Here is a 24,009-nt window from a genome sequence, read left to right as displayed (position 1 = left end):
GGGAAGCCCTATGTGCTTTCTTAACTAATTTTTTTTAAAAAAGGTTAACGTTACCAATGGAATTCAGACATGGCTCCATATCCTGGGGAGCTGGCTTACTGATGCACAAGGAACTGCGAAAAAAGTAAAACTTACAGCCCTGTGGTTGTGCTTATCTGTAATAGCCAAGGTGAAATAAAAGAGTGCTGGGTGGGACTCTGATGCTAGACCAAGCTCAGATTTCAGCGAGTCTGAGTTTCGGCCACTGTTTCAGAGCCACCCCCAGAGGAAAAAATTATGGCAGGGACAACAGAAAGTACCCCTAAGGCCTCTGGTCACCAAGAAAGTAGTCAACACGCAGGGGTGGGGGAGGAGGGAGGCAAAACTAGGTAACTATTGAAACCAGGGGGTATAATGTGAAGGAGTTGTTTCATTTTGTGGACTGGTGTCATCAGCTTCCTGAAATATTAGCTGGGAGTCCAGGTGAAGGCCATATGGTATTCACTGTGCTGTTCTTAGACTTTTTCTATTGGTTTGTAACTTTTAGAGGTCTGGAGGAAACAACCCCAACAAGCTCTTCCCATCTTTCTGAAGCAGAGTCACAGGCAGAGAAATATACTGGGCCACGCTTTGCGATCACATAATAGCTGCAACCGCTTCCACACCCAAAGCCCAGAAGAGTGAGAGGATGAGAGGGATGCACCTGGAGGGTGTTGGGGCAGCCAATAAACTCTCTTATGCCTTAGCCAGGTTGAGCCAAGTCTGTCACAACCAGAAGTCTCCACAAGAGCACATTTGCTCCCACTTCCTGATGCAGCCAGGCTCAGTCAAGTACTCCCTCTTCCCCAGAAGAATCATAGTGAAGAGAATTTTCCAGACCTCGAAGTCCTACCCTCAGCCAGCTCACAGATGGCCACCTGCTCTGCAGAAGGCACTGAGGATGCTCGAGGCCAGCAGGGCACACGTTCACAGCAGCAGCCCAGGTGTGAAGGATGCCTGAAATGGAGGGGGGTGCGCGGCACCTCACCTGAGCCTCCTGGAGGGTGAGGACCGGTCTCGCACCTGTCTCCACAGAGAGGGGCCGCAGCCTCCCGGAGTCAGCCCACACAAGTTCAGATCCTGCCTCAGGTGATCACACTTTCCAGGGGTGTGCCGTCGTGTTTAACTTAACGTCACCTTTATGATGCTCATTCCCCAAGGAGTAAAGTGGGATGAGTAATGCAAGCTTGCTGGATTTTCTGAAGGACTGAGACAGATTGGTATATAACGACTCAGTGAGGCACAAAGTGCTATTGTGCTAAGGTACCACTGCACACAGAGAACGCTCTGCAACTGGGGTAAATCATTCCACGAAGCGGGTGGGCCAGTTCCGGGGAGAGCAGGCTCAGGCAGGGGCTCCTCCCCCACCCCACCCTGGACACAGACTTCAACCCACAGACACTCCCACTCGCACTTTATTAAGTACGGGAGGACTGGTTACAACAGGGGTGGAGGTGGCAGGGAAGGCCCAGCCCCCAGCCCCACCATCACTGGCACGCAATAATAAATAAATAGCTGGGGGTGGGCGCGGGGGAGAGGTGGCACAGCAAACACTGACAGCACGGGGGGCGGGCCACAAAAGCCCCCCTCCCAAGCTGTGACCACCGTCAACACTGGTCTGGTACCGTGATCAGGGAGGGTGGGGCTCTCAGCTACAGAAGCCCCCAGAGCCACCAAGTGGCCCCCTTTGTGGAGGAGGGGTGTCTTCAGCACTTGGACCCGTATTTATGAACAGAAATCTGGACCCCTGGCTGGTCCAGTCAGACCCAGATTGTCAAGAGGCCAGTCTCTCAGACTTCTGGATTGTTCTATTCAGGATCCAAGAGACTAATGGGTCATTATTACCTAGGGTCCTGATTGGTCTACCAAGGACCTAGGACAAGAAAGGGTCATGGTCGCTTAGGCTCCCAACTGGTCCGCTCAAGTCCCAACAGCAACGAGTCACTATCACTTAGCCTTCTGATCGGTCCATTCAGGGCTCAGGACAATAATGATTCATGGCTACCTAGACCTCTGATCGGGCAATAGGAACCCAGGGCCAGGACCCAGGAGCAGGCAGAGCCCTAGAGGCCCCAGGGAGGAGGTAGGGGATTAAGTGCTCAGGGTTGGGGGAAGTCCTCACAAGGCAGCAGGGCCCAGATTTAAACAAGCGGAGGTCACAGGGCAGGATATAAGGCCACCTGGCTGGGTCAGGCCAGGGTAAACCAGTGGCAGGGAGGGGGCAGCTTCTGGGACAGGAGAGTGCCCAGCCACTGCTGGAAGGGGGTCCGAGGGCCCTGACATCTTCCCTGGGTTCCAGCCCCACCAGGGTAGAAACTGGGGCCAGGGAGCTGGTAGCCCTTAATGCAGCTCTTGGCCCATCACCTCCATCTACAGGAACAGGGTGAGCAAGGGTTGCAGCCGCAGTTGCTGGTCAGGTGGGCTCAGTCCTCCAACCCCTCCATCATGTCCGCGATGCTCTCCACATAGTAATGGGGCACGAGGTCGTGCTGGCCGGCTGCCAGGTAGGTCTGGGCCTCCTCCAGACGGGAGACGCCTGTGAGCGTGAGCACGGTGGTCATGCCACAGCGGTGGCCGAAGAGGATGTCGGTCTCCAGGCGGTCGCCCACCATAAGTATGCGGCTGGGGTCCACGCTGAAGTGCTCTGTGATGCACTCAAACATGTAGGGGCTGGGCTTGCCCACCACCAGGGCCTGGCGGCCTGAGGCTGTCTCTACGGCAGCAGCCAGGCTCCCGGTGCCTGCAGGGACATGGAGACTCGGTTAATGCGGGTGGCAGCGGGGAAAGCATCCAGGCCCGGAAACTGGAATTCCCATCGAGGCAGCTTGGCATGGGGGTCAAATTAGGCACTGAAATGAGTTAAAAGGCCACCTGCTTCCAAGTCTTAGTGTAGGGGTTAAGGGCACAGACTCTGCAACCAGATGCCTGCATTCACACCCCATCTCCACCTTTCTTGGGCAGGCTACTTAACCTCCCTGTGCCTCAGTTTTCCCATCTCTTTTATGGGGATATCAATGGCAGTATCTCACGTGGGTATTGTAAGGCCTGACTGAGCCACTGCATTAACCGGGCCTGGCTCAGTCAGCCCTGCGTGCTGTTCACAAGTTTACCCAGGTGGCCACACGCCTTTGGGCAAGCCAACCTCTCTGAGTTTCCCTAGACTCACTGGAAAGGGGGATCCAAGTAATGCCTACCTTCAAAGAGGTGCTGTGAGCACCACAGGGGCAAATGCTTTGGAAACAGAAAAGCCCTTAACAAACAGCAGTTGTGGTCATTGCTACAAGAATGTGTGCTCCTGGCATCAGAAACTGGCACAGCCCTTTTGGAACACAGCAGGGCACAGAAATGTTCGCACCTCTGACCCAGTCAGCCTCCACTGGGAAAGTGATCACAAGGCGAGAATTCAAACTGGAGACAAACAGCTACATGGTTGAAGATGTCCGTGGCCTCAGTAACTATAATAAGCAAAATTGTGGAACACACCCAAGTGTTTAACAATAGGAGGACTGTCTAGAAAAGGCTAATTCCCAGCCCAGTACCATCCTGTCCCACACAATGAGTCCACTGTGCCCGTCTCAGGGGTACATCTTTGTGCCAGAATGTTCTACCTTCACACTAATGATGAGCACATTCTAAAGTGCCAGGGGCTGTGTGGGAGCTCATGAACGCCCATTTTACAGATAAGAAAGCTGATGTTCAGTGTCGTTAAGTAACTTGTCCAGGGTTGCACAGCTTAATAAGTGGCAGATAAAGGATATGCATTCAGGTAGGTCTGACCCAGACACATGCAGGGCCAGCCTGTACGGGCTTGGGAGTGCTGAATGTTTCATTTTCAGGAATTCTGAAATGAGTTGGTGGTTAAACAAAGCCACTATTAAAAGTCAACTTATATAAACTTAACAATCAAGTGAAATATGTTTAAAACAAAGGTAATAAATTCTCAAAACTCATCACTTCCTAATTATTTTACCATTATCTATGCTCTTGAGGTTACTTGCATCCTAATGATGGAAATATTACAGAATGGCGTGTACATATCTTCCCAACCCCATGATAAGTGACTTCACATTGGTAGGCTGCAATCAGCCACAGTGGGGGGAGTACTTACACCACAGAAATTGGCAAAAGGCATAAGTCAAGACTCTTCCAGTTACTAGACATCAGTGCTCCACTGGTCTGACCCCAAATGCTCTGGGCCTCCTGTCTCCCTTCTCATAGGGGATGACACTCAGCTTGATTAAGCCCAAGACACAGAAGGTGCACAAACAGGAAGAATCCTCAGCCCTGCGGCCCCCAGATGAGGAGGAACTTCCTTAGGATCAAGGCAGAGCTGGCCCAGAGCAACCCTGTTGGGAAGGTCTCCCTGACCTCCGACCTAGAACTCGCCTGCTTGTTTTCCTGAGAACTGGGTAGGGAAGAAAAGCCATTTGCCCTGTTAGTTAGAAATTCCTGCCAGGATGGGAAGGGCTCAACTGCGTCACCCCAAAGTGATTTTCTCAGCTCAAGAATGGTAGCTCTTTGGGCTTCCCTGGTGGCGCAGTGGTTGAGAGTCCGCCTGCCGATGCAGGGGATATGGGTTCATGCCCCGGTCCGGGAAGGTCCCACGTGCTGTGGAGCGGCTGGGCCCGTGAGCCATGGCCGCTGAGGCCCGCGTGCTGCCAAAGAAAAAAAAAAAAAAAAAAAAAAGAAGAATGGTAGCTCTAGGGACTTCCCTGGTGGTCCAGTGGGTAAGACTCCGTGCTCCCAATACAGGGGGCCTGGGTTCGATCCCTAGTCGGGGAACTAGATCCTGCATGCATGCCGCAACTAAAGATCTTGCATGCCACAACTAAGACCTGGCACAGCCAAAATAAATAAATAAATGAATAATAAATATTAAAAAAAAAAGAATGGTAGCTCTGTTAGCATATTCCTTTCCTTTTTAAAATAAATTTACTTATTTATTTTTGGCTGTGTTGGGTCTTCGTTGCTGCACGGGGCCTTTCTCTAGTTGCAGCGAGCAGGGGCTACTCTTCGTTGCTGTGTGCAGGCCTCTTGTTGCGGTGGCCTCTCCCGTTGCAGAGCATGGGCTCCAGGCGCGTGGGCCTCAGCAGTTGTGGCACCCGGGCTCCACAGTGCAGGCTCAGCAGTTGTGGTGCACGGGCTTAGTTGCTCCGCAGCATGTGGGATCTTCCCGCACCAGGGCTTGAACCCGTGTCCCCTGCATTGGCAGGCAGATTCTTAACCACTGAGCCACCAGGGAAGTCCCAGCATCTTCCTTTCCTACCAGGTCGGAGCCGATCCCTCTTGGCCCCCCATGTCCCACCTCACTCACTCAGCCAATATTACTGAGGCCCAACTATATGCCAGGCACTGTGTGAGGCACTGGGAATAGAGCAGTGAATGAAGCTAAGATCCGTACCCTGGGTGAGCGAGCATCCAAGCAGGGGAGTCTATGCACGTAACTGTGTCCTCAGACCACTACATCCCACTCTTCTCAACAACCTGTCATCCAAGGCTGGCGTATGTTTTGCTGGTGATGTATTCCTAAGACAACAGGCATTTCTATTTGCCATCTCAAGTGGCTGCCACATGGTAGATAGGTAAACACACAATTTAGGAGACCCATAGGGACTGGGGAGGGGGAACTGGGGTGAGATTAGCATTATTTCAGATTTTATGCATATTGGGGCCTTTATTAGTGTTTTTATTCCACTTTCAAAGCTGCATGATTCAGTTGTGCCCAAACAGGACACCAGCGCTGTATTTGTTAAGCTCTGTCTCCCCCTCTTGGCTGTGGGAATGACCAACAGAGCTGGCGAGCAAAGCCAGATGGGTGGTGAGACCCAAGGGGCACGCGTGGGCAGGGCCTGGTCTCTCCCCAGCTCCTCCACACCATCCTTCCTGAGCCCCTGGGGGAGCTTCTGAACCCAAAATCTTAACCTGAGCTTTGAGGCCTCCAAAGAAACTCACTTTTCATAGCACGGCCTAGGGCAGGCAGGAGCTAGTGCAGCTGGGAGCCGTGACCAGCGCCCTCACCTTGGATTTATGGGGAAACTGAGACTGAAGTGGTCATGCAGCAAAGCTAAGACGGGCCTAGAACTATAAGATTCTCAGCCTGGAACTGGTTCTGCCATGGCTCAAGCCCTGTTCCATTCCCTAGTGCCCTGTCCTGCAAGATGCCTCCTCCAGGAAGCTTTCCCAGATCTCCTCAGCTCTAGGACCTCCCTGCCACCCATCTTAATACTGTGTCTACTCCTCAATCGATCCCACCCTGCCCTCCTAGGGTTCGCTATCAATCGAGTCAGCTGGCCAGCAGGGAGTGAGTCATGGAGATCTCACCCTGCCCTCAGCTTACTGACTGGTTGTCCACACACACACTCACTACTGTCAGTTAGCCTCTGCTACCACCTGCTCTTGTCTAACTTGAACCCTCCAAGATGTAGGAGGCTCACTCGCTCCTGCTTTCTCTGCAGATCTGAATTCCCAAATGACAGCAGTGAAGAGTGCCTTGGATGGAGGGGGTGGGGTTTAGAGGCTGGGGGTAAGGTGGCCTCAAGAGCCAAGTTCAGATCCTCTTGCTCTTCCTTGGGTGGCTCACTTCCCTTCTCTTAGCCTCAGTTTAACTGGGAAATGGGACAATAACTTCCATCTCCAGAGTAATTCTGAAACTAAATAAGACACCAAGGTGCTTCATAAAGCTCTGTAATAGGAGAGGTCTTGGATACAATTTACATCATCTGAGCACCTACTGTGTAGCAGGCACTCATCCTGATCACTCTCTCCTCAGCGAAACTGTCATGGTTACTATTCCCATTTTACACCCAGGGCAGAGATGCTCAAAGGTTATGTAACTTAACAAGATTACAGAGCCCTGGAGCTGGAACTGGAACTCAGGTCAAACTCCATCCACCTTCTGTGCTCCCCGCACACCTGCCTTCAACCTGCCGCTAGAAACTCCTGTTCCAAACCTCCAACGGTGGCGGGGGGAATCCTTCCAGGCTTTGTCCCCAACTCTCCGACCTCACCCCGATGGCGGGTGGGGAAAATGACAGGAGCCCTTGAGGCTGGTTCAGAAAGGCTAGGATTGGGAGTCGGGGCCCTGGATTCCGCCTGCAACTCCTTGAGCCACAATGGGCCTCAGTTTCCTCATCTGTCAAGCCGGGACCCCACTGCTGCCCCTCACAGGGTGACGGTTGCAAGAATTACCACATGTGGACATGAAAGCATCCTGGGCTCTTGCTGGGTGGCGACCGCCCTCACATCCCTCCTGTTCCCCACCTGTCACTTGGATACGCCCCTTCCCCACCCCACTCGCAGGAGTGGAGGCATAAGCGCCCTAGCGCAGTTTCCCCGCCAGCCCCGCGCTCACCGGGAGTCCGGCTGCCGTCGCTGAGCGGGTGCCACGGGTCGCGGTCGGTGGCCACCAGCAGGCAGTCGGGGTCGCGCAAGTGCGCGCAGGCCTCGCTCAGCTTAGCGAAGGAGAAGAGCTCGTCGTAGCCCACCAGCACGGCGCGCACGCGCGGGGCCGAGCCCGGGTCCTCGTCGGGGTCCCCCGCCAGGCGCAGCCCCGCGGCGCGCAGCTCGGCCCGCAGCCCCTCGCCGCCCAACACGAACACCGCGCCCTGCGCGTCCGGCGGCCCGAGCAGGCGCTGGCGCAGCAAGCGCGCAGCGCACAGCGCGGAGCTGAAGAGCTGCTCGGCGCGCAGGCCCCCGAAGCCGAGGCGCGCGAAGCGGAGGGCCAGTTCGGGCCGCGCGCGCCGGCTGTTGTTGCTCACGAACAGCGTCGCCTTGCCAGCCCGCGCCAGCCGCTCCAGCAGCTCCGGGGCGCCCGGCACGGCGCGCTCGCCGTTCCACAGCACCCCGTCGCAATCGAAAAGGACCCCCTGCGCCCGGCCCAGCACGTCGCGCAGGGTCGCGCCGCGCAGCCGTTCGCAGCGCGCCATGCAGCCGGCTGGCTGCCCGCACGCTCGCGCCGCGCCGCTCTCTTTCCGCGAGCACGGCGCGCTCGTCCGCAGCTGGCTGGTTTCCGGCACCTGCCAATCGGCGCGCCGCAAGGGCCAGGGGGCGGGGTCACGGCCTGGCCCGCGGCCAATGGGGGCTAGCGTCTCGGGGAGGAGCTGGGCTGCGAGCTAAGGGAACCTGGAGAAAAGGGCGGAATCGCGGCCGCCACCGAGGGAAAGGGACCAACGACGGCCTAGCCTGGTCCTTCGTCACTCCCCTTAGTTCCGCTGGGCCAGTAGTCGCTGAGCTTCAGCCCTAACTAGCTTCTTGCAGGGATGGGAGGCTGAGAGACTGACGCTCCTTTTGACCAATAAGGAGTTACAAGTAGAAAATATGGCCCGCTCCGCGTTGCCCAGCCAATCAGAAGCTTAAGACGGCTGGTTGCTAGGAGGAAAACAGATGCTAAAGGAGATGTTATCTTTGGGTCAAATCTCATTGCTCTCTGAACCGTGATCATACCAGTTACGAGCGAAGTCTTGAGAAGAGTGTGGGTGTGTTGAGGAGAGAGGCACACGGTGTCCTGTCGGACGCTGGAGCCCTTGGTCTAGACCAGTGGTTCTCCACTCTGGCTGTGCGGTGGAGTCCCCAGGGGAACGAATTTTTTTTTTTGAGATATGATTTACATACAGTAATCTTAAATGTACAGTTCCATGACTTAAAAAAATATATTTATTTAATTTATTTATTTTTGGCTGCTTTGGGTCTTTGTTGCTGTGCGTGGGCTTTCTCTAGTTGCGGCAAGTGGGGGCTACTCTTCCTTGCGGGCACGGGCTTCTCATTGAGGTGGCTTCTCTTTGTTGGGGAGCACGGGTTCTAGGCGCGCAGGCTTCAGTAGCTGTGGCACACGGGCTCAGTAGTTGTGGCTTGCGGGATCTAGAGTGCAGGCTCAGTAGTTGTGGCGCACAGGCTCAGTTGCTCCGCAGCATGTGGGATCTTCCCGGACCAGGGCTCAAACCCGTGTCCCCCGTGTTGACAGGTGGATTCTTAACCACTGCACCACCAGGGAAGTCCAGTTCCATGGCTTTTGAGAAACGTTTTTTAAAAATACCAATGTGTTGCAGGATCCCAGAAATTCTAGTTTAATTGTTTTGGGTGAGACCCGGCATTTCAAAATTTCTTTGCTTTTTTAATTACCCAGGGATTCTACTGTGAGGCCAGAGTGGAGAGGCACTGCGCTAGAGGCAGTCTGTCACCCGAGGACCCTGGAGCAGGAAGGAGACAGAGCAGCAGTAGCCAGTTGCCCAGGGCAGTGATGGGACCCAGCTGCCTAGGTCCCCACTTAGGGAGGAATGTGTCACAATTCTGAGGTGGTCTGCCAACCTCTGAGAAGGTTCTGAAGACGTGTCTGACCCCCAGGAGCAACTGGATCTTCAGAGACCTGGGAAAAGCCACACCCTGTCACTCAGGCTCTGAGGCTGATATTTTCTGTGCCTCAGTGCCCTGGGCATTTGCTCCTGGCCTTTGCATAGGTGGTCTCCTTTGCTTGGAATGTTCTTCCTTCTTCCCTTTTTTAGCTGGCCAGCTCCTGAAAGACTCCCCCTCAATATCACCTCCTCCAGGAAGCCTTCTTGGCCTTCACCCTACACACACACACACACACACACACACGCACACACACACACCAGTCTGGGTTAATTGGCTTGCCCCTAAGTGTGCTAACATGGGTTCCCAGTGCCATGACACTTGATTCTTTTTCTTTTTTTTGGCCTTGCCACGCGGCTTACGGGATCTCAGTTCTCCAACCAGGGCCTGAACCTGCGCACTCGGCAGTGAAAGCGTGGAGTCCTAACCACTGGACCATCAGGGAACCCCCATGACACTTGATTGTAATCGTCAGTTCTCCTGCCCGTCCGTTCCCAGGAGCTCCGAGGGCGTAGGGCTGAGTTGGGACCTAGCCCAGCGTCTGGCACAGAGCAGCCTCAGGGAATATTTGAGGACAGATCCATCCCTGCTCCACAGGGGAGCCTTCCCTGCCTTCTCCAGGAACAGAGAACACCACAGGTTGGGGGAAACAGCAAGCAGTCATCACTTATAGGGCACTTCTGTGTGCAAGGGCGGTACCTTGGTCTTTACAAGTGTGTCTCTTTTAATCCTCAAACCAACATTTCTGTGGTGGAAGTTGTTAAATGTTTTCACAGATGAAGGAGACTTCAAGAAGTTAAATAAATTGCTCAGGATGTGAGGGACTGATCCAGGCTCTGGAATCAGGCAGACCTGGGCCAGGTCCATGCCTCACTTGCCATGTGGCCTTGGTCATTTTCTGAGCTTCAGTCTCCTCACCTGTAAGAGGTAATGGGCTTTACTTCCCTGGAAGAGGATTAAATGGAAATCATGCATAGAAAAGCACGATGGGTAGCACAGAGTAAGTGCTAAAAATGTTGGCTGTTATTTCAGACAGGGAAAAAGAAAGGAGGCAAAGAATAGGTAATTTTTTCCCCGTTATCAAAGTGGCTTCTTTATTTCAAGAACAGAAAATAAAACTATCATTTGGGCAGCTGCTCCAGTTTTGTCCAAAATAATTTATTTACCAGCCTTACAAAAAAATATGTTGGCAAGAGAAAAATAAAAGTCCCGTAGGAGCAGGCAAGCGTCTCCTTCCTTCCGGCGGCTCCCCTGGGACCCTGCCAGAGAGTGGGGAGTTGGCTGAGGGGCGCCCCCAACCCAGGGTGGAGCCAAGAGTGAGAGGTCTGGAAGTGGAGGACTGTCCTGAGTCCTCCTTGCCGTGGGGGCCGACCCAGCGGACACCGAGGCACTTGTAGGCAAAGGCTGGAGGCCCTCACCCCCTTGGGAGGGGTGAGGGCTGTGTCCTAGGAGGACAAGGTGGGGAGGAGGGGATGCTGAGGGCTGTCGGGGAGAAGCCGCCAGCTCAGTCGGTCTCTGAGGCGAGGCTCCTGGGCCGGGGCTGAGGGGGGATAACCGGGGGAGTGGGGGCCCTGCCTGCAGCCTCAGGGGCCCCTCCCTCCTCTGCGGCCGCCCCCAGGTCCACATCGGCAGGTGCGCTCAGAGAGACTGGGACGAGGGAGGCTGGCCCTGGGGAAGCCGGGCTGGGGGAGGCTGGTGGGGGCCGGCTCTGGCGCCGGGCAGGTTGGGGGGCAGTGGGGGGCAACGGGGGTGGCACCGTGGGGGCCCGGAGGCTGCTGCCAACCAGACGGCGGGGCAGAGCCCGGGGGGTCGCAGGGCTGCCAGAGCCAGGGGGCGGGGGTGGGGCTGGAGGGGAGCCGCGGGTGCTGGAGACCTGGGGGGGCGGCATGGTGGGTCTGGCCGGCGCTGGGCGCTTGGCTGTGGAGGAAGGAGAGGGGCGGTTAGGCGTTCACACTGCCTGCGGCAAATCCCCCAGCTCGACGCCACCTTGGGATCTTCGAATCTGCTGTATCTGCCGTTCGCTCTGCCGGGAACAGTTTCCACGCTGGCTGCTCACCATTCGGGCCTCGGTCCACGTCTGTCCTCAGCTAGAGGGCCCCTCCCCCGCCCTGCCCCAGTTACTGGCATATTTTCCGGTCGTATTTTCTTCATGGGACTTCTTGCCCTCTGAAATGATCTCGTCAGTTTTAATTCTGCTCGATTATTGCTTGTCTCCCTGACTAGAATGTAAACTGAGTGAGGCCAGCTGACATCCAGCTGGCTAGCGCAGTGTGCGTGTTCAGTACAGAGCTTCTGAATAAAGAACTGCTGCCTGTTCCACCTGCCACCTGGGTCCTCCTCACTTCCTCTCAGAAGCCCACCATAACTGCCCCACCCCAGCGCTCAGATGCCCCTGCACAGTCCATCCTCACAAGGCAGCCGAGGGGCTAGGTGGGGCAGGACATCTGGCCCCTGGTCCTAGCTCTGTCTCCACCCACTGGAGGGCCTGGGCAAATCACTTGCCCCCGGGAGCCTCAGTTTCTTCATCGGTGAGATAAGATGACAGCCTTGACCTCGCAGGGCTGACGTGAGGACCAGTGCAGGTGATGCTGTGACCGTCCTTTGACTTGTGCTCCAGTGAGCAAACATCCTGCTTGCACCCCATCCAGGAAAGGTGGCTAGAAGCCCCCTCCTGTAAGAAGGTCCCTGTGCGACCTGCCAGCTCCTGCTGGTCCAGAGACTCCTGACGCTGCTCCACCTAGTCCCATCCAGGTGGAAAACTCTAGAGCCTCCTGGGCTGGGTGTCCCAAGTGTCCTAGTTACCCTGGCAGACTCTGCACCTGAACCCTCGGCCTCCTCACCTGCCTGGCTTTAGGCCACCTGAACAGGTGAACGCACCAAAGGGGCTCAGAAGGAGGCTACCAAACCACCACCACCACCACCACCACCACCACCCTCCTTCGCTGTCTTTTGAAGACCCCATCCTCCCTCTTCACTCTGTGATCCCTGGTCTTCTTGAGGGACTGAACTCCACCACCCCCAACACTCAATCGCTGACCTTTATCGAGCATTTATTGTGTGCTGGGTATGGGCCAGGCAGCACCGTTTAATTCTCCAAACAGCCCTACAAGGCAGGTGCAGTTATTGTCCCATTACACAGAGGAGGAAGCTGAGGCACAGACAGGTGAAGTCACCTGCCCAAGGTCACAGAGCTGGAATCTGAACCCAGAGTGTCCGGCAGCAAACCTGGGCCCTTAGCCACCTGGATTCCTGGTCTCCCCTGGCTGTCTGAAAACATGGGACAGTCTGGGATTGCCCGGCCCCTTTCCCTGCCCACCCTCTGCCCCCCTTCTCCTCCCACAGCCAACTCACTCCTCCGAGCCATGTCCTCTGTTGGGGTCGCTGCCTCCAGGGAGCTCCTACTGACCTTGGGGGAGGCTGGTCTGGGGGGTGCCTCAGACTCTGCCCTGCGAGGGAAGGAGAGGGTCAGGGTCAGCCTTGGCCATCACCCAGAGGAATCCTGGGGAGATTTCCAGCCAACAGGCTGAGTTTGGGTCCTCCCAGGAGTTGTTCTCCACCACTTTGTGGCTGGGCCTGGGATCTGATAAGATGCTTCTGGCATGGGCCAGAGTTTGTATCCACTGAGCCCTGGCTGCTGTGTGACACTGCGACAGTGTCTGAGGTCCCTCATGTGACCAAGATGTGGGGTAGAAAGCAGGGCCTCCCCTGTATCTCAGCTCTCAGCCTCCATGTGACCTTTACGGGATGTTCTGGCCACTAGAAGCCAGAGAACGGACGAGAAGCAGGGGAGGAGGCCAGGGCTCATTCCTGGCTCTGCTCCGTTGGCTACTCCTTGGGGAGGCCTTTCCTGAGCCCCCCCCTTGCCTGACTTCTGTTCCCTACTCGACCCCCCACCCTGCTCTACTGTCCTTCATAGCACACATCACTGCCTGACATTATACTGTGCCTTTATCAGTGTTCTGTTGATTCTGTCTCCCCACTCCTTGGAATGCGAGCTCTAAGGGCAGCATTTGTCTGTCTTGCTCATCTGAGGAAATTCATGGTTTGGGCCCCAGCAGTCTGTGATAACTGATCAATACCCGCTGGGTACGGAGGCAACGTGGCACCATGTTAAACCTCCCGATTTAAAGGATCAAAGAGAAGACTGGAAGGTACAGAATTTACACATTCCAAAATGATCAGTTCCCTAGTTCCCTAAATCTCCAGGGTCTGAAACAGCGCCTGGCACACAGTAGGTGCTCAGTAAAGAACCATATAACACAGAAGGGAACACATCAGAGGTTGAGAAGAATATGCCTCTCAGGTCTCTATCCTACCCACTCCAAACTGGGAAACCTGGTATTTGGGATGAAAATATGATAATTATATTTCCTAAAATGCTACTGGACACCCTGAGAGATGGTGTCTCAGGCTAGGCATCTCAAGGCCAGGACAGGGGCCATTCATACCCATCAGTCCTTACCTTTCCTTGAGAGCCACTGAGGCTGGGGCAGGGGCCGGAGCCGGAGCTGGTACAGGGGCCGGGGTGGGTGTGGCAATCGATGGAAGCTCCTCGGAAGCCGGCCTGTCGCTGACCTTATCCTGGGGTGCAGGCGCTGAGAACAGGCCTGACACGTTGAAGTTGATATCTGCAGACAGAAGGGAGCAGATCTGAACTTACAGAGCTTCCGCAGGCCTCCCCTCCTCAGCCGGTGTTGGGACCACTTTCCCTTTCTCCGGATGTTGTCTGGACCATGTTTCGCCTTCCCACTCCCAGGTGGGCCTCACAAGAATCCCACGAAGCAGGCATCATCATCCCCATTTTACAGACGAGAAACTGAGGCTCAGAGTGGAGGAGCCATTTCCTCCAGGCCTCGTGGTGAGTTTACAGGGTTGCCAGGGACTGAAGCTGAGTCTGGAGGGCACCAAGCTGGGCAGATGAAGGCACAAAAAGGGACACGTTCACAAAGGCGGGAGCTTTACCTCCGGGGAAGAGGGTGTCTGCATTCTGTATCAGAGCCTCGACCATGCCCACCACCTGGATGGATGAGACGGAGGCTGCGTCCAGCTGGGCCAGGTCCCTGGGACGAAAAGAAAGTGAAAGTGAGTCATCATTTAGCAAAGTCTAGTGACCCCAACTCTCTGGCCCTGTGCTGGGCACTGGGGACACAAGGACCAGGTGAATAACAACCGCTCACGTATCACAGCTCTTTACAGTTTACAAAACATTTCTCCGTTTATTGTCTCATCTAACTCCCAAAGCAAACATCCTCAATGTCCGTCTAGTTTCTCTCCCATTTACAGATGAGGAAAGGAAGGTCCAGAGTGACTTCCTAAGGCCCATCTCTGGAAGGTGGGGGGCGGGGAGGGGGCGCGCTAGAATCAGATCTCTGGGCTCCCAGCTCCCCGTAACAGGCCACCAAGCACCCCATTACTGCCTTTACCCAGAATGCCTATCTCCAAAGCCCCATGGGATCCACGATCCCTTTGGCTGCTCGTCACAGCAGCTTTGACAATTGCAGCTGCTCAACCTACTCCAAGGATGGGGAAACTGAGGCCCAGGGGAAAAGTAAGCAGCAGATGTGGGGGGGGGAGGGGACTGCCGCCTTCCCCCCAACCTGTGGCCACTCACCCTTCTTTCTCAGGGGGCCACAGCAGGTTGGGCCCCAGGACAATGGCGATGTTGCTGGGTGTCATCTTGTTCACCTCCTGCGCCTCGGCCAGCAGTGCCAGGAACTTCATCAGGTACCTGGGGCGTGGGAGGGGCACTTGGACCAGGGGCAGGGCATCTTGGGCCATGAACACCCATGGAGGCCCCCCAGGACCTGAGACTTCTCCAGCCTGGGATTGCCAAAGAGTGGCAGACACCGCACAGGACATTGAGGAACATTTTTACTAGTTACATTAGCTGACCTACTGAACACCACCTACGTGTCAGGCACTAAGTTGAGAACCTCCAGCCACCCTAGAGTAGGGACTGTTATGCTCCAAGTCTTCCACATGAGGGTGCTGAGAGTTAACTCTGTGCTGAGAGGCACAGAGAGTTAAATGGCTAGCCTAGGACCACATAGTGGCAGAGGTGGGATTTAAAGCCGGGTGGTGTGGCTTCAAGGTTCAAGGTATGTGTTCAGTTCGATGTCTAGTATTAAAAAAATACAGTTAATACATCAAAGTGGTATTTTCAGAAATATTGCTTAGGACAAGGATACCAGCCCACGGCCCTGAAGTGGCAGCTGGGCCTTGGCTGGGGGAGGCCTGGGTGTGGGCTGGGGGCTCACCTGAGGTTGCTGAGGTTCTCACGGGGCAGGCGGCTGCACACCTCCTGGAGGGCCTCCAGCCGGGCTCCTGGCTCCTTCAGGCTGTGGACGGGGGAGAGACCTGGTGAGCCTGCCCTGGGTGGCCCCTCTGTAGCCTCGTCCTCCCCAGCACCTGCCCCCCGCCATCCTCACCTGGCTGCCCTCATCCAGTCATCATAGAGGTCAAAGGTCATCAGGGGCTCCGGCAGCTCCCGCAGGTAGGACTTGAGGGCACCTGGAGTGGTGGCGGGGGCTCAGATGCAGCCCTCCAAGCCCCCAACTTTATCCCCAGGCCTCAGCTCTCTCCATGTTAGGAACCTTTAGCTCTTGTTCACACTAACGTGTCTAGGTCTGATCATTTCTTTGGGCCACGGGCCCTTCTGAGAAAATGATGAAGCCTAGTGATGTTGTCCGCAGAAAAACATACACACGTTTCAGGGGGCTCACCATGGACCTCAACATTAAGGACTCCTGTGTCTCCTCAGATGTCTATCAGGCCTTAAGCCAACTATCATGGGATCATTTCAGGCAGCTCCAGGGAAGGGATTTGGGGGGAAGGCTCTCCACCCAGGGCTCCTCAGAGCAGGTACCTGCCACAGCGTGGGGGTCAGAGCAGAACTCCTGCAGGCTGCAGGGGTCCGAGGCCATTGTCTGCTTGAGGCGCTTCAGCACCGAGGCCCCGGCGGCCAGACGGAAGAGGCCCTGAGGTGCGAGAGGGGGAAGGTGGGGATCACAGAGGGGTGGGCGGGGCAGGACACCCCGGTTGTAGGCCCTGGCCCACTCATGGCCTGGAGTAGGCCTTGGGGGCCCACTGGGCTGGTGGGCAGAGTGAACATCACCGTATTCATGGTTCCTCTCGACTCTTAAGGTCTAAGATTCTGAGCAAAAGGGGAAGTCTAGGGGCTTCCCTGGTGGCGCAGTGGTTGGGAGTCCGCCTGCCGATGCAGGGGACGTGGGTTTGTGCCCCGGTCCGGAAAGATCCCACATGCCGCGGAGCGGCTGGGCCCGTGAGCCATGGCCGCTGAGCCTGCGCGTCTGGAGCCTGTGCTCCGCAACGGGAGAGGCCACAACAGTGAGAGGCCCGTGTACCACAAAAAAAAAACCAAAACAAAACCGGGAAGTCTGGGAGGAGCTCAGAAAAGTCGTGGGGAGACAGGAGTCTGGTTAGGAGTGAAAGGGAGATAGGAGGCCCAGCAGGACTGTCCTGAAGCCTAGGTCTGCCTTTGGGTGTGGTCCACCTCCTAAGGGTCTGTCCTTAGGAAAGCAGCCGATACACTAGCACGACCGAGGTGCAAAGGATGGATGAGGGCAGCGTGTGGCTGTGACTCACGTGGAGTCTCCGGCTTCACCGCCACTTTCTCACCTGCTGGGCACGTCTACCCACTGGCCTCTGCCTCCCCCTTGCAAAATGGAGCCAATGAGGGCTCCCACCAAGGGTTATTGGGATAATCCAATGGAACAAGGAGCGCAAAGGGCTGATGGCACAGTGCCCGGCCCACGTGAGCATCGTTAAGTGGGAGGTGGTATCACTTCAGCAGCAGGAGGCCACGCCTTCTCCCGGCACCTGTACGCTAATGGTGGTGAGATTACAGGTCCCAGCGACGGGCAGCATGTGGGAGGTGTGGGACCGAGTGAGGGCCCTGGTGTTCCTTCCCCACCCACTCCAGTGAGCCCCACCTCTTCCTTCGTGCCCTCAGAAAGCAGCATCATGACGCAGGCCTCGATGGGCAGGGCGATGTCCCGGCCCAGCTCTCGCAGGTGGGTTCCCAGAGGCACCCCATACACCCTGGAGAAGGGGGCGGCCATCATCGAGGGGGAGGGGTCTGCAGGGACGAGACAGATCAGCGGCCCAGGGTCCTCCCACCTCTGAGCATCGAGGTCAGGGCAGACAGGGGCATCCCCAGACGTTCTCAAGGGGCTACCACCTCCCTCCTGACCACCCATGCCACACATCCTGAAATTATCCAACACATCTCTTGAATCCGCCCACCTCCACTGCCCCCACCCCAGTCCGGGACACAGTCACCTCCCTCCTGCCTCCTAACAGGGTTCCAGTCCTGCCCCTTCATTCCATCCTCCACGCAGCCGCAGCCGGAGCAATCTCTTCATCGCAAATCTAATTGAGCGCTCCCCTGCTCAGAACGCATCTCTGGCTCCCTGCTGCCTTTCGTGATGGAGTGCAAGCTTCTTAACGTGCCCCAAGCAGGATGGGGGTCGGGGCCTGCCTGTGTCCCCACCTGTTTGGCTGTGGTTCTCCCTCAGCTCAGCCAGGGCCGTGTCCAGCGAGCTCAGAGACTTGCGATGGTAATCGGCCTGAATCTCCATGAGCTATGGGGACAAGGGGGCACCCCCGGGGGGAAGTGAGGGAAGCTGAGCCTCCCCCAGGGGCCACAAACGCAGACCCCTCCCTCCCACCATCTCGCAGGGGGTCTCAGTGGCCCCGGAGCTCCGGGTGGCAGGAGCCTGGTCTTGGACTCACGTGGATAAAGTGGTTGGCATAGGTGTCCTCCTTGGTGGCAAAGTGGTACAGATCGGCTAAGTACTCGTCCTTGGGGACAGAGAGGGGAGGGCTTATACCAGCGAGGCTGGGGCCCAGCGGGGAAGCTTGGAGAGGATAGCAACTTGCCCAAGCTGTATGGGGAGGGTCACAACCAGCTCTCCTCTCTCTGCTTACGGTTTGCTCCTGGGGCCAGCCCGCAGGGACCCCTTTGAACTCTTGGGGGGCTTTTACAGCTTCTAGTCCTCTTCTCTGTGTCCCTATATCCTCAGCACAGTGCCTTGTGTTACTCACCCCTCATTTGTTCACCCGCCCTTCATTCATTCACTCACTTAGCAAACGCACTGAGACTCCGGTGAACAGGCGTCTCTCTCCCTCCCAGGTGTTATGCGTATGGTATAGACAGAAGTGGCTACAAGGTGATGGCTAAGTACACAGACCTTGGAGCCTGACAGCCTGGGTTCAAATCCCGGCTCTGCTGCTTCCTAGCTATGTGGCCTGGGGCAAGTCACGTCACCTCTCTGAGCCTCAGTTTTGCCATCTGAGAAATGGGGACAGCACCCACCCGTGCCACCACCACACATGCAGGAAGCCCAAGTGCCCCTCACCTTGCACTGCTCCACCTTCCTCTTCAGCTCCTCCTCCTCCTCCTTCAGCATCTCCACCTTGTTGGCTGTGGTGGTGTAACTGCCCGGGCCGCCGCCCAGGCCCTGGCCACTGCCTGAGTTCTTAGCTGCCTGACTGAGCCTGGGGAGGATTCCAAGGTGGGGTGGTTACGTCCCCATCGCATGTCCAGAGCCAAGGGCCCCTCCACAGGCCTGACCACATAGGATTCCGGAATTTATAGATGCAAATCCCGGAGCTGAACTGGCCTTGGGTCTCTGCCCACCCTGGGCAGAGTGCTCTGGCGCACCCCCTGGTGGGGGGCTTGGTGATCATGGCCACGCACCTCCAGAGTGGACGGTGGGGCCCCTCCCGCCATCCAGGGACCTTGGAGGATTGTTTATGGCTATCCCGGGCTTTTGGGTACCCCAGCTGGCACAAGCACATGCACATACGCGCACAGAGGCACCCTCACATGCACTGTCCCCATATGTCTTCTTAAGGACCAGGCGTGTGCACAAGGACACACACTGTACTCAGTGGGCCCTGCAGCGTCCTCCTGGTGGGGGAAGGGCCTCGAAGCTCTGTGGCCACATCCGTAGGCTGAAGCAGGCGTGGACCTCACCTAGAGGCTGTGGCTCCCACCTGCTCTTGAGTGTGTTCCAGTCAGACACCAGCTTCTGCAGGCTCTTCTTGTGCTTGAGGATGGCTGGCAGCTCCTCCTGGGGGCGGGCACAGGAAGGGTTCAGCGGGCTGCGGAGGTGGGAGCTGGAGGCTGGGGACGCTGGGGGCAGAGGGAGGGGGCAGGGTCACCTCACTCAGCCTGTTGAGCGGCTGCAGGACGTCCCGCTCCAGGGTCATCTCAAACTCAGCCAGGATGCGAGCAAGCTGGTTCTGAATGGCACAGCTCATCTCCAAGGCCTTCCTGTGGACACAGCACCCAGTGGGCCCGGGCTCCCACAGCCCCTCACCCCCCTCTGGAGAGACTGGGCAGGGGGGCCTCCTCCCTCCCCATCACCCCGTCTCTTCTGTCTCTCCTTCGTCTTCACTGAGCCCAACGCCCTTGCAGGCCTGGCCACCCTCACTGACCTGGACACTGTTCCCAGCCCGGACACTGTTCCCAGCCCAGACACTCTTCCCAGCCTGGTCATCCTTCCACCGTGGATGCCCTCCCTGACTGGGACCCTCTCCTGACCCAGATCCCTCCTTGGCATCTCCAGGTGAGGGCCAAGGTCCCTGTCCGTGCTCACCCCATGCTGGAATCGGGGTCCAGCTCCTTGAAGCTCTCGGCCATCGTGGTGGACAGAGCCATGAGGGGAAGCTTCTTCTGCAGGGAAGGGCAGGGCCGGCTGTGAGCGTGAGCACGTGTGCTCGCCCACTGGGTTGCTTCCACGCCCCTGCCTGAGCACATGGCGAGTCTCCTAGGGGCAGAATCCCCAGCAAGGCCCTGGGCGTGGACAGGGGAGGCGGGAACCCAGGAGGGCCACGGACACAGGTGACAGTAGAAGCAGGAAGATGACAAGGCACGGTGGAGGTGACAGCTCCCCGTGACCATGTACAGAGCCCCCACCCATCTGAGGCCCCCCTGCCCCCTCCCAGAAGCCACACGATTGGGCAGGAAGGAGTCATGGACCAAGTCCCATCACCGAATGGAAAACTAAAAACAGAGGGCATGGAGCTTGTCCCAGTTCACAGTTAGAGGGAGGGCGGAGGAGCCAGGAACATCACCTCAGAGTGGGCCCTCTCCCCTGCCACAGGGCATCTGTGGCTGACCTAGCCCCTGCGGAGCTCAAAACCCTCCACGGTTCCCTATTGCTCTGGCCTCACGGAACTGTTGCCCAGTTACAAGTTTGCCCCCCACATTCCTACCTAGCGTTGTACAGAGCACCAGCTTAGGTCAGGGAGACCAGAATTCGAATCTCAGTTTTGCCACTTACTAGCTGTGTGACCTTGAGTGGGTCACTTTACCTCTCTGTCTCTGTTTCCTCCTCGGTACACAGTGCTAATAAGGGCAGCCTCCTCCTAAGGTTGTTTTCACATTAAGTGAGGCAATGCATGGAGATATCCTAGTAACAGACTAGCAGTAATCAGTCCATAAATACTGGCTACTGGTTAACACCAGTGAGTAACACTCAAAACCCAGCTCAAATGCCACTTCTTTCAGGAAGCCCTCACAGACTGCCCAGTTGTGAGCACCTGCTCTGGGTGCTGATTGGACAGAGAGGTTCAGGTGCTGTCAGAAGCCTGGCTGTGGCTCAGAAGATTGGTGCAGGCGGGCGGCGTCAAGAAGGGGATGGGGAAGAAATAGGACCTCATGAGTGGGGTGCCGGAGGAGCCTTGGGACAGAGCAGTCTCCACCCCCTTGGTGCCAGAGACTCAGACTAGTGGGGAGACCCCAGCCCCGACCCCGCTGCCCCACTGGACAGAGGTGTCCTGCCCAGGCCCCTCCTCCCTGGGACCCCCACTCACCACCCGCTTGTCCATGTCTGCCCCGCTCTGGCCCTGCAGACAGGCCTGCAGCCGTTTGTGGACATTGTGGGCTGCTCGCTTGGCCGGCTCCAGTCGCTGCTCCACCTGGGAGGGGGTCCAGGGGTTATGGATCGTGGGGGGCTGTTGTCCCCCATGCCCCACTGTCCTGTTCTCCCCCAGAGCAGGAACTGTCTTTCTCTTCCCTCCTCCTGGGGACCCCATTGCCAACAGCATTGGAATGACTCAACTCGGGCCCCCAACTGGCATCCCTGCCTGGCCCTCTGCTGACAGCCTGCATGGGCCTGCCCTGCCACCCGCTGCCGCTGCCGGCCCAGGCACATACCTGCTGCAGGTCCTCCCCCAGGAACTCGGCAGTCTCCGGGGTGCTGCAGGGGGAGACAGCTTCTGCTGAGCTGGCCCAGGTTAGGAAACCCCCGCCTCCTCCTGCCCCCCCACTGCAAACAGGGCACCTGAACCCCAGATGCTTCCAGTGCCCCTCCCAGTCAGGCCGCCCTGGGTGGCCCGCCTGCCTCATCCCCGTCGGAACACATTCCATGGGGGCGGGAATAGGATACCAGGCTTTTTCCTCCTCCACCCAGGGCTGTGTCCCCAGAGAGGGCGGACGAAACCGAAGTGGGGACCGGGGGCGCCTCTCTCTTCTGCTGACCTGGGGAGAGGAGGCCCGGGCTGCCCCAAGAACAGGAAGTGTGCGAGCTCAGACTCCTGGGCTGTTGGTTACAAAGGGCTCTGGACTGTGGTGGTGGGCAGGTCCTGGGCCCCTGCCCGGGGACACGTGGGGACAGGCTCCGAGCAAGTCGGCCTGACTGCCCATGCTCATATAGGCATCTGTGCCAGTGTGTGACTACAGCAGGTCTGTGGACACCCAGTCCGCTCCCCTGAGCCCAGAGAATGAGAAACTCCCAACGCAGGGGGAAGAGGAGAGAAGACAGGCCCTGGGAGCTCCCCAAATTTCCGCCCTCCACACCACCAGCTCAGGGACTGTGGTGGGAATGTGGGGATGTTTCCACCTGAGGCTGAGAAAAGCAGAAGCAAGACAGAGAAGCAAGGACGCCTCTGGGCTGGAGGACGGCGGGAAGAGGCGCAGGGCAGGGCAGGGGCGGCCCCTCCTCCCATCACTGCCAGGACCCTATCTCTGCTGCTCCCCCAAGGTCTGGGGCCCTGACCATCCCTCCCCCGCAGGCAACCAGAGATGGTTAACAGTCCCCATTGTACAGAGGGGACAAGTGAGGCCAGGGAGGACCGTCCACTCAGGGGCTCATGGAGACAGAGAAGACCCAGCATCCTTGATCCTCCACCCACCCTCCAGTCAGGGGTAGGGGTGCCCCTTCCCCCAAAGGCCAGCGCCTGCCCCTCCTGCTCTGGCTAGGAGAGGGGATGGCATTCAGAGGGGAGGAAACGAGATGGCCAGTCAGAAGGTGGCTGTCCAGCTGTCCTCAGTCTCCCCCCGACCTCCCACCTCCTCTAGGGTCCTGCCGGGTGAGAATGGGACTGGAAGGGAAGGGGTTGACACTCACCGTCCCAAGCTGCCCGTGTGGGCCAGCTGCCGCATGCGATGCAGCTGCCTCTTCATCATCTTGGGGGCGGGCTGGGGGCTGCGGGGTCACGGTGGGGGTCGAGGGCCCGGCAGCCCCCGGCCCAGCCTGCCTCTGCCCGCGGCGCCTCTCTCGCCCCGGGTGGGTGGGCGGCGCTCTCCGCTTCCTGGGCCAGCCGCGCTCTCGCTGCAGCTCGCTCTCTCCTCCCCCGCTGGCGACTCCGCCCCCGGCCCCCAGGTCACTCCTCTCTCCAAGTTTGTTTTCTCGCTCTTTCGCGTCTTCCGGGCCCCCCAAGGGCGCCCCCCCTACGGTCCCGGCGAGTGTGGGTCCGCCGGCCGCCTGGAGATCCACAGGTTGTGCGCGCGGCCCCTCCTCCCCGCTCCTCCCCGCCCAGCCCCGGTGGCGGGAAGCAGGTAAGCCCGTTCCTGCCACCGCGCCTGCCCGGCTTCCTGGGTTCCTGCCCCACCCTCCGGCCTGCAAGCCCTGGGTATAAATAACCTTGGCACCCTCTTAAAGGGAAAACAGCGTTCCATGTTTAGGAGGCAGAGGCCAAGGACAGGCCCATCTAGGCCTCCCAAAGGATGCTGTCCTAGACTCCCTTCCGGAAGGACATCCTGGCCACCTTGAGCTAAAGGTCAACCCCTGCTCCCCTGCTGGAAGATGGGCTGGAGGCTTTGGCTTCCTGGGGCCACGCTGCTGCAGCGTGCCCTTGGACAAGTCCCTGGAACTCTGGACTCACTGTCTCTAATGGCCTGTGGGTCAGCTGTGCTGACGCTGCCCACCTGGAAGAGTGGATAAGACACTCCTGCCTGCTCCTCCAGTGCTCCCATCGCCCTTTTCACGGGGGTCCCCACCACCCTCCAGCCACAGCGAAACCTCCCAGAGCAGTTCCCCGACACCCTGCCGTCCTCCAGCCCCAGCCACGAGTTTCCGCTGTCTGTGAAATCCCTTCCCCGGCAGACTTCCTCAGTCCCTGCCCTAACTTCTTGTAAGGCAAGGACGTGGATACTGCTCTGACCTCCCCAGACTCAGTACTGTAGTAATTTCTTCGGCTCTCCACCCAGAACACACTGGGACATACAGCAGATGCTCCGTAACTGCCAGTTAATACAAGATGAGAGCCTTTGGCAAGCAGTAGGCTCTTCTTACTCTGAACCCCTGTACCCCTTGGGCATCAGGAGCTCCGGGGTGGGGGTGGGGGGAGAGGGAGGGGCCTGGGGTAGGGTCCTAGCACGCCTTCTGCACTTTG

The 24,009-nt window shown here is 57.6% G+C and overlaps 1 protein-coding gene across 7 annotated transcripts; it reads right to left on the bottom strand.

Annotated features, from left to right (window-relative positions):
* Positions 1 to 1,415: 1,415 nt before the first annotated feature.
* Positions 1,416 to 23,148, bottom strand: LOC101272038 (chronophin). 7 transcript variants are annotated; one of them, XM_033405018.2, is made up of 18 exons: positions 22,743 to 23,148; positions 21,551 to 21,593; positions 21,208 to 21,312; positions 19,989 to 20,065; positions 19,552 to 19,663; positions 19,384 to 19,460; positions 18,744 to 18,882; positions 18,118 to 18,186; positions 17,876 to 17,966; positions 17,316 to 17,461; positions 16,229 to 16,340; positions 15,792 to 15,873; positions 15,621 to 15,701; positions 14,975 to 15,091; positions 14,326 to 14,423; positions 13,826 to 13,991; positions 12,715 to 12,809; positions 1,416 to 2,758 (listed from the first exon to the last, which is right to left on the bottom strand). In XM_033405018.2, exons 1-18 carry the CDS (start codon positions 22,799 to 22,801, stop codon positions 2,442 to 2,444), a joined length of 1,986 nt encoding a protein of 661 aa, XP_033260909.1. In that variant the 5' UTR covers positions 22,802 to 23,148; the 3' UTR covers positions 1,416 to 2,441. The 7 variants fall into 7 exon arrangements, with proteins under 7 accessions (XP_033260909.1, XP_004279505.1, XP_033260908.1 ...); XM_033405017.2 differs by lacking the exon at positions 1,416 to 2,758 and adding an exon at positions 10,427 to 10,622 and having other exon boundaries at positions 12,704 to 12,809; positions 22,743 to 23,145; XM_004279456.4 differs by lacking the exon at positions 1,416 to 2,758 and adding an exon at positions 10,501 to 11,280 and having other exon boundaries at positions 22,743 to 23,146.
* Positions 23,149 to 24,009: the final 861 nt, after the last annotated feature.

The sequence above is a fragment of the Orcinus orca genome, chromosome 11, assembly GCF_937001465.1.
Source record: "Orcinus orca chromosome 11, mOrcOrc1.1, whole genome shotgun sequence".
In the NCBI taxonomy this organism is placed as follows: domain Eukaryota; kingdom Metazoa; phylum Chordata; class Mammalia; order Artiodactyla; family Delphinidae; genus Orcinus; species Orcinus orca.
The sequence above is the reverse complement of the archived record's forward strand: the minus strand, read 5'-3'. Positions and strand labels throughout refer to the sequence as shown.

What these genes read in the sequence shown, in the direction of transcription:
- LOC101272038 (XM_004279456.4), bottom strand. Translation starts at nt 22,801, where the DNA reads ATGATGAAGAGGCAGCTGCATCGCATGCGGCAGCTGGCCCACACGGGC. An exon ending in TGACCCCCACGCTGTGGCAG is followed by an intron (nt 15,874 to 16,228) that starts GTACCTGCTCTG and finishes CCACCACTCCAG; the next exon opens with GTGCCCTCAAGTCCTACCTG. An exon ending in TCAGTGGCTCTCAAGGAAAG is followed by an intron (nt 12,810 to 13,825) that starts GTAAGGACTGAT and finishes CTTCCCTCGCAG; the next exon opens with GGCAGAGTCTGAGGCACCCC.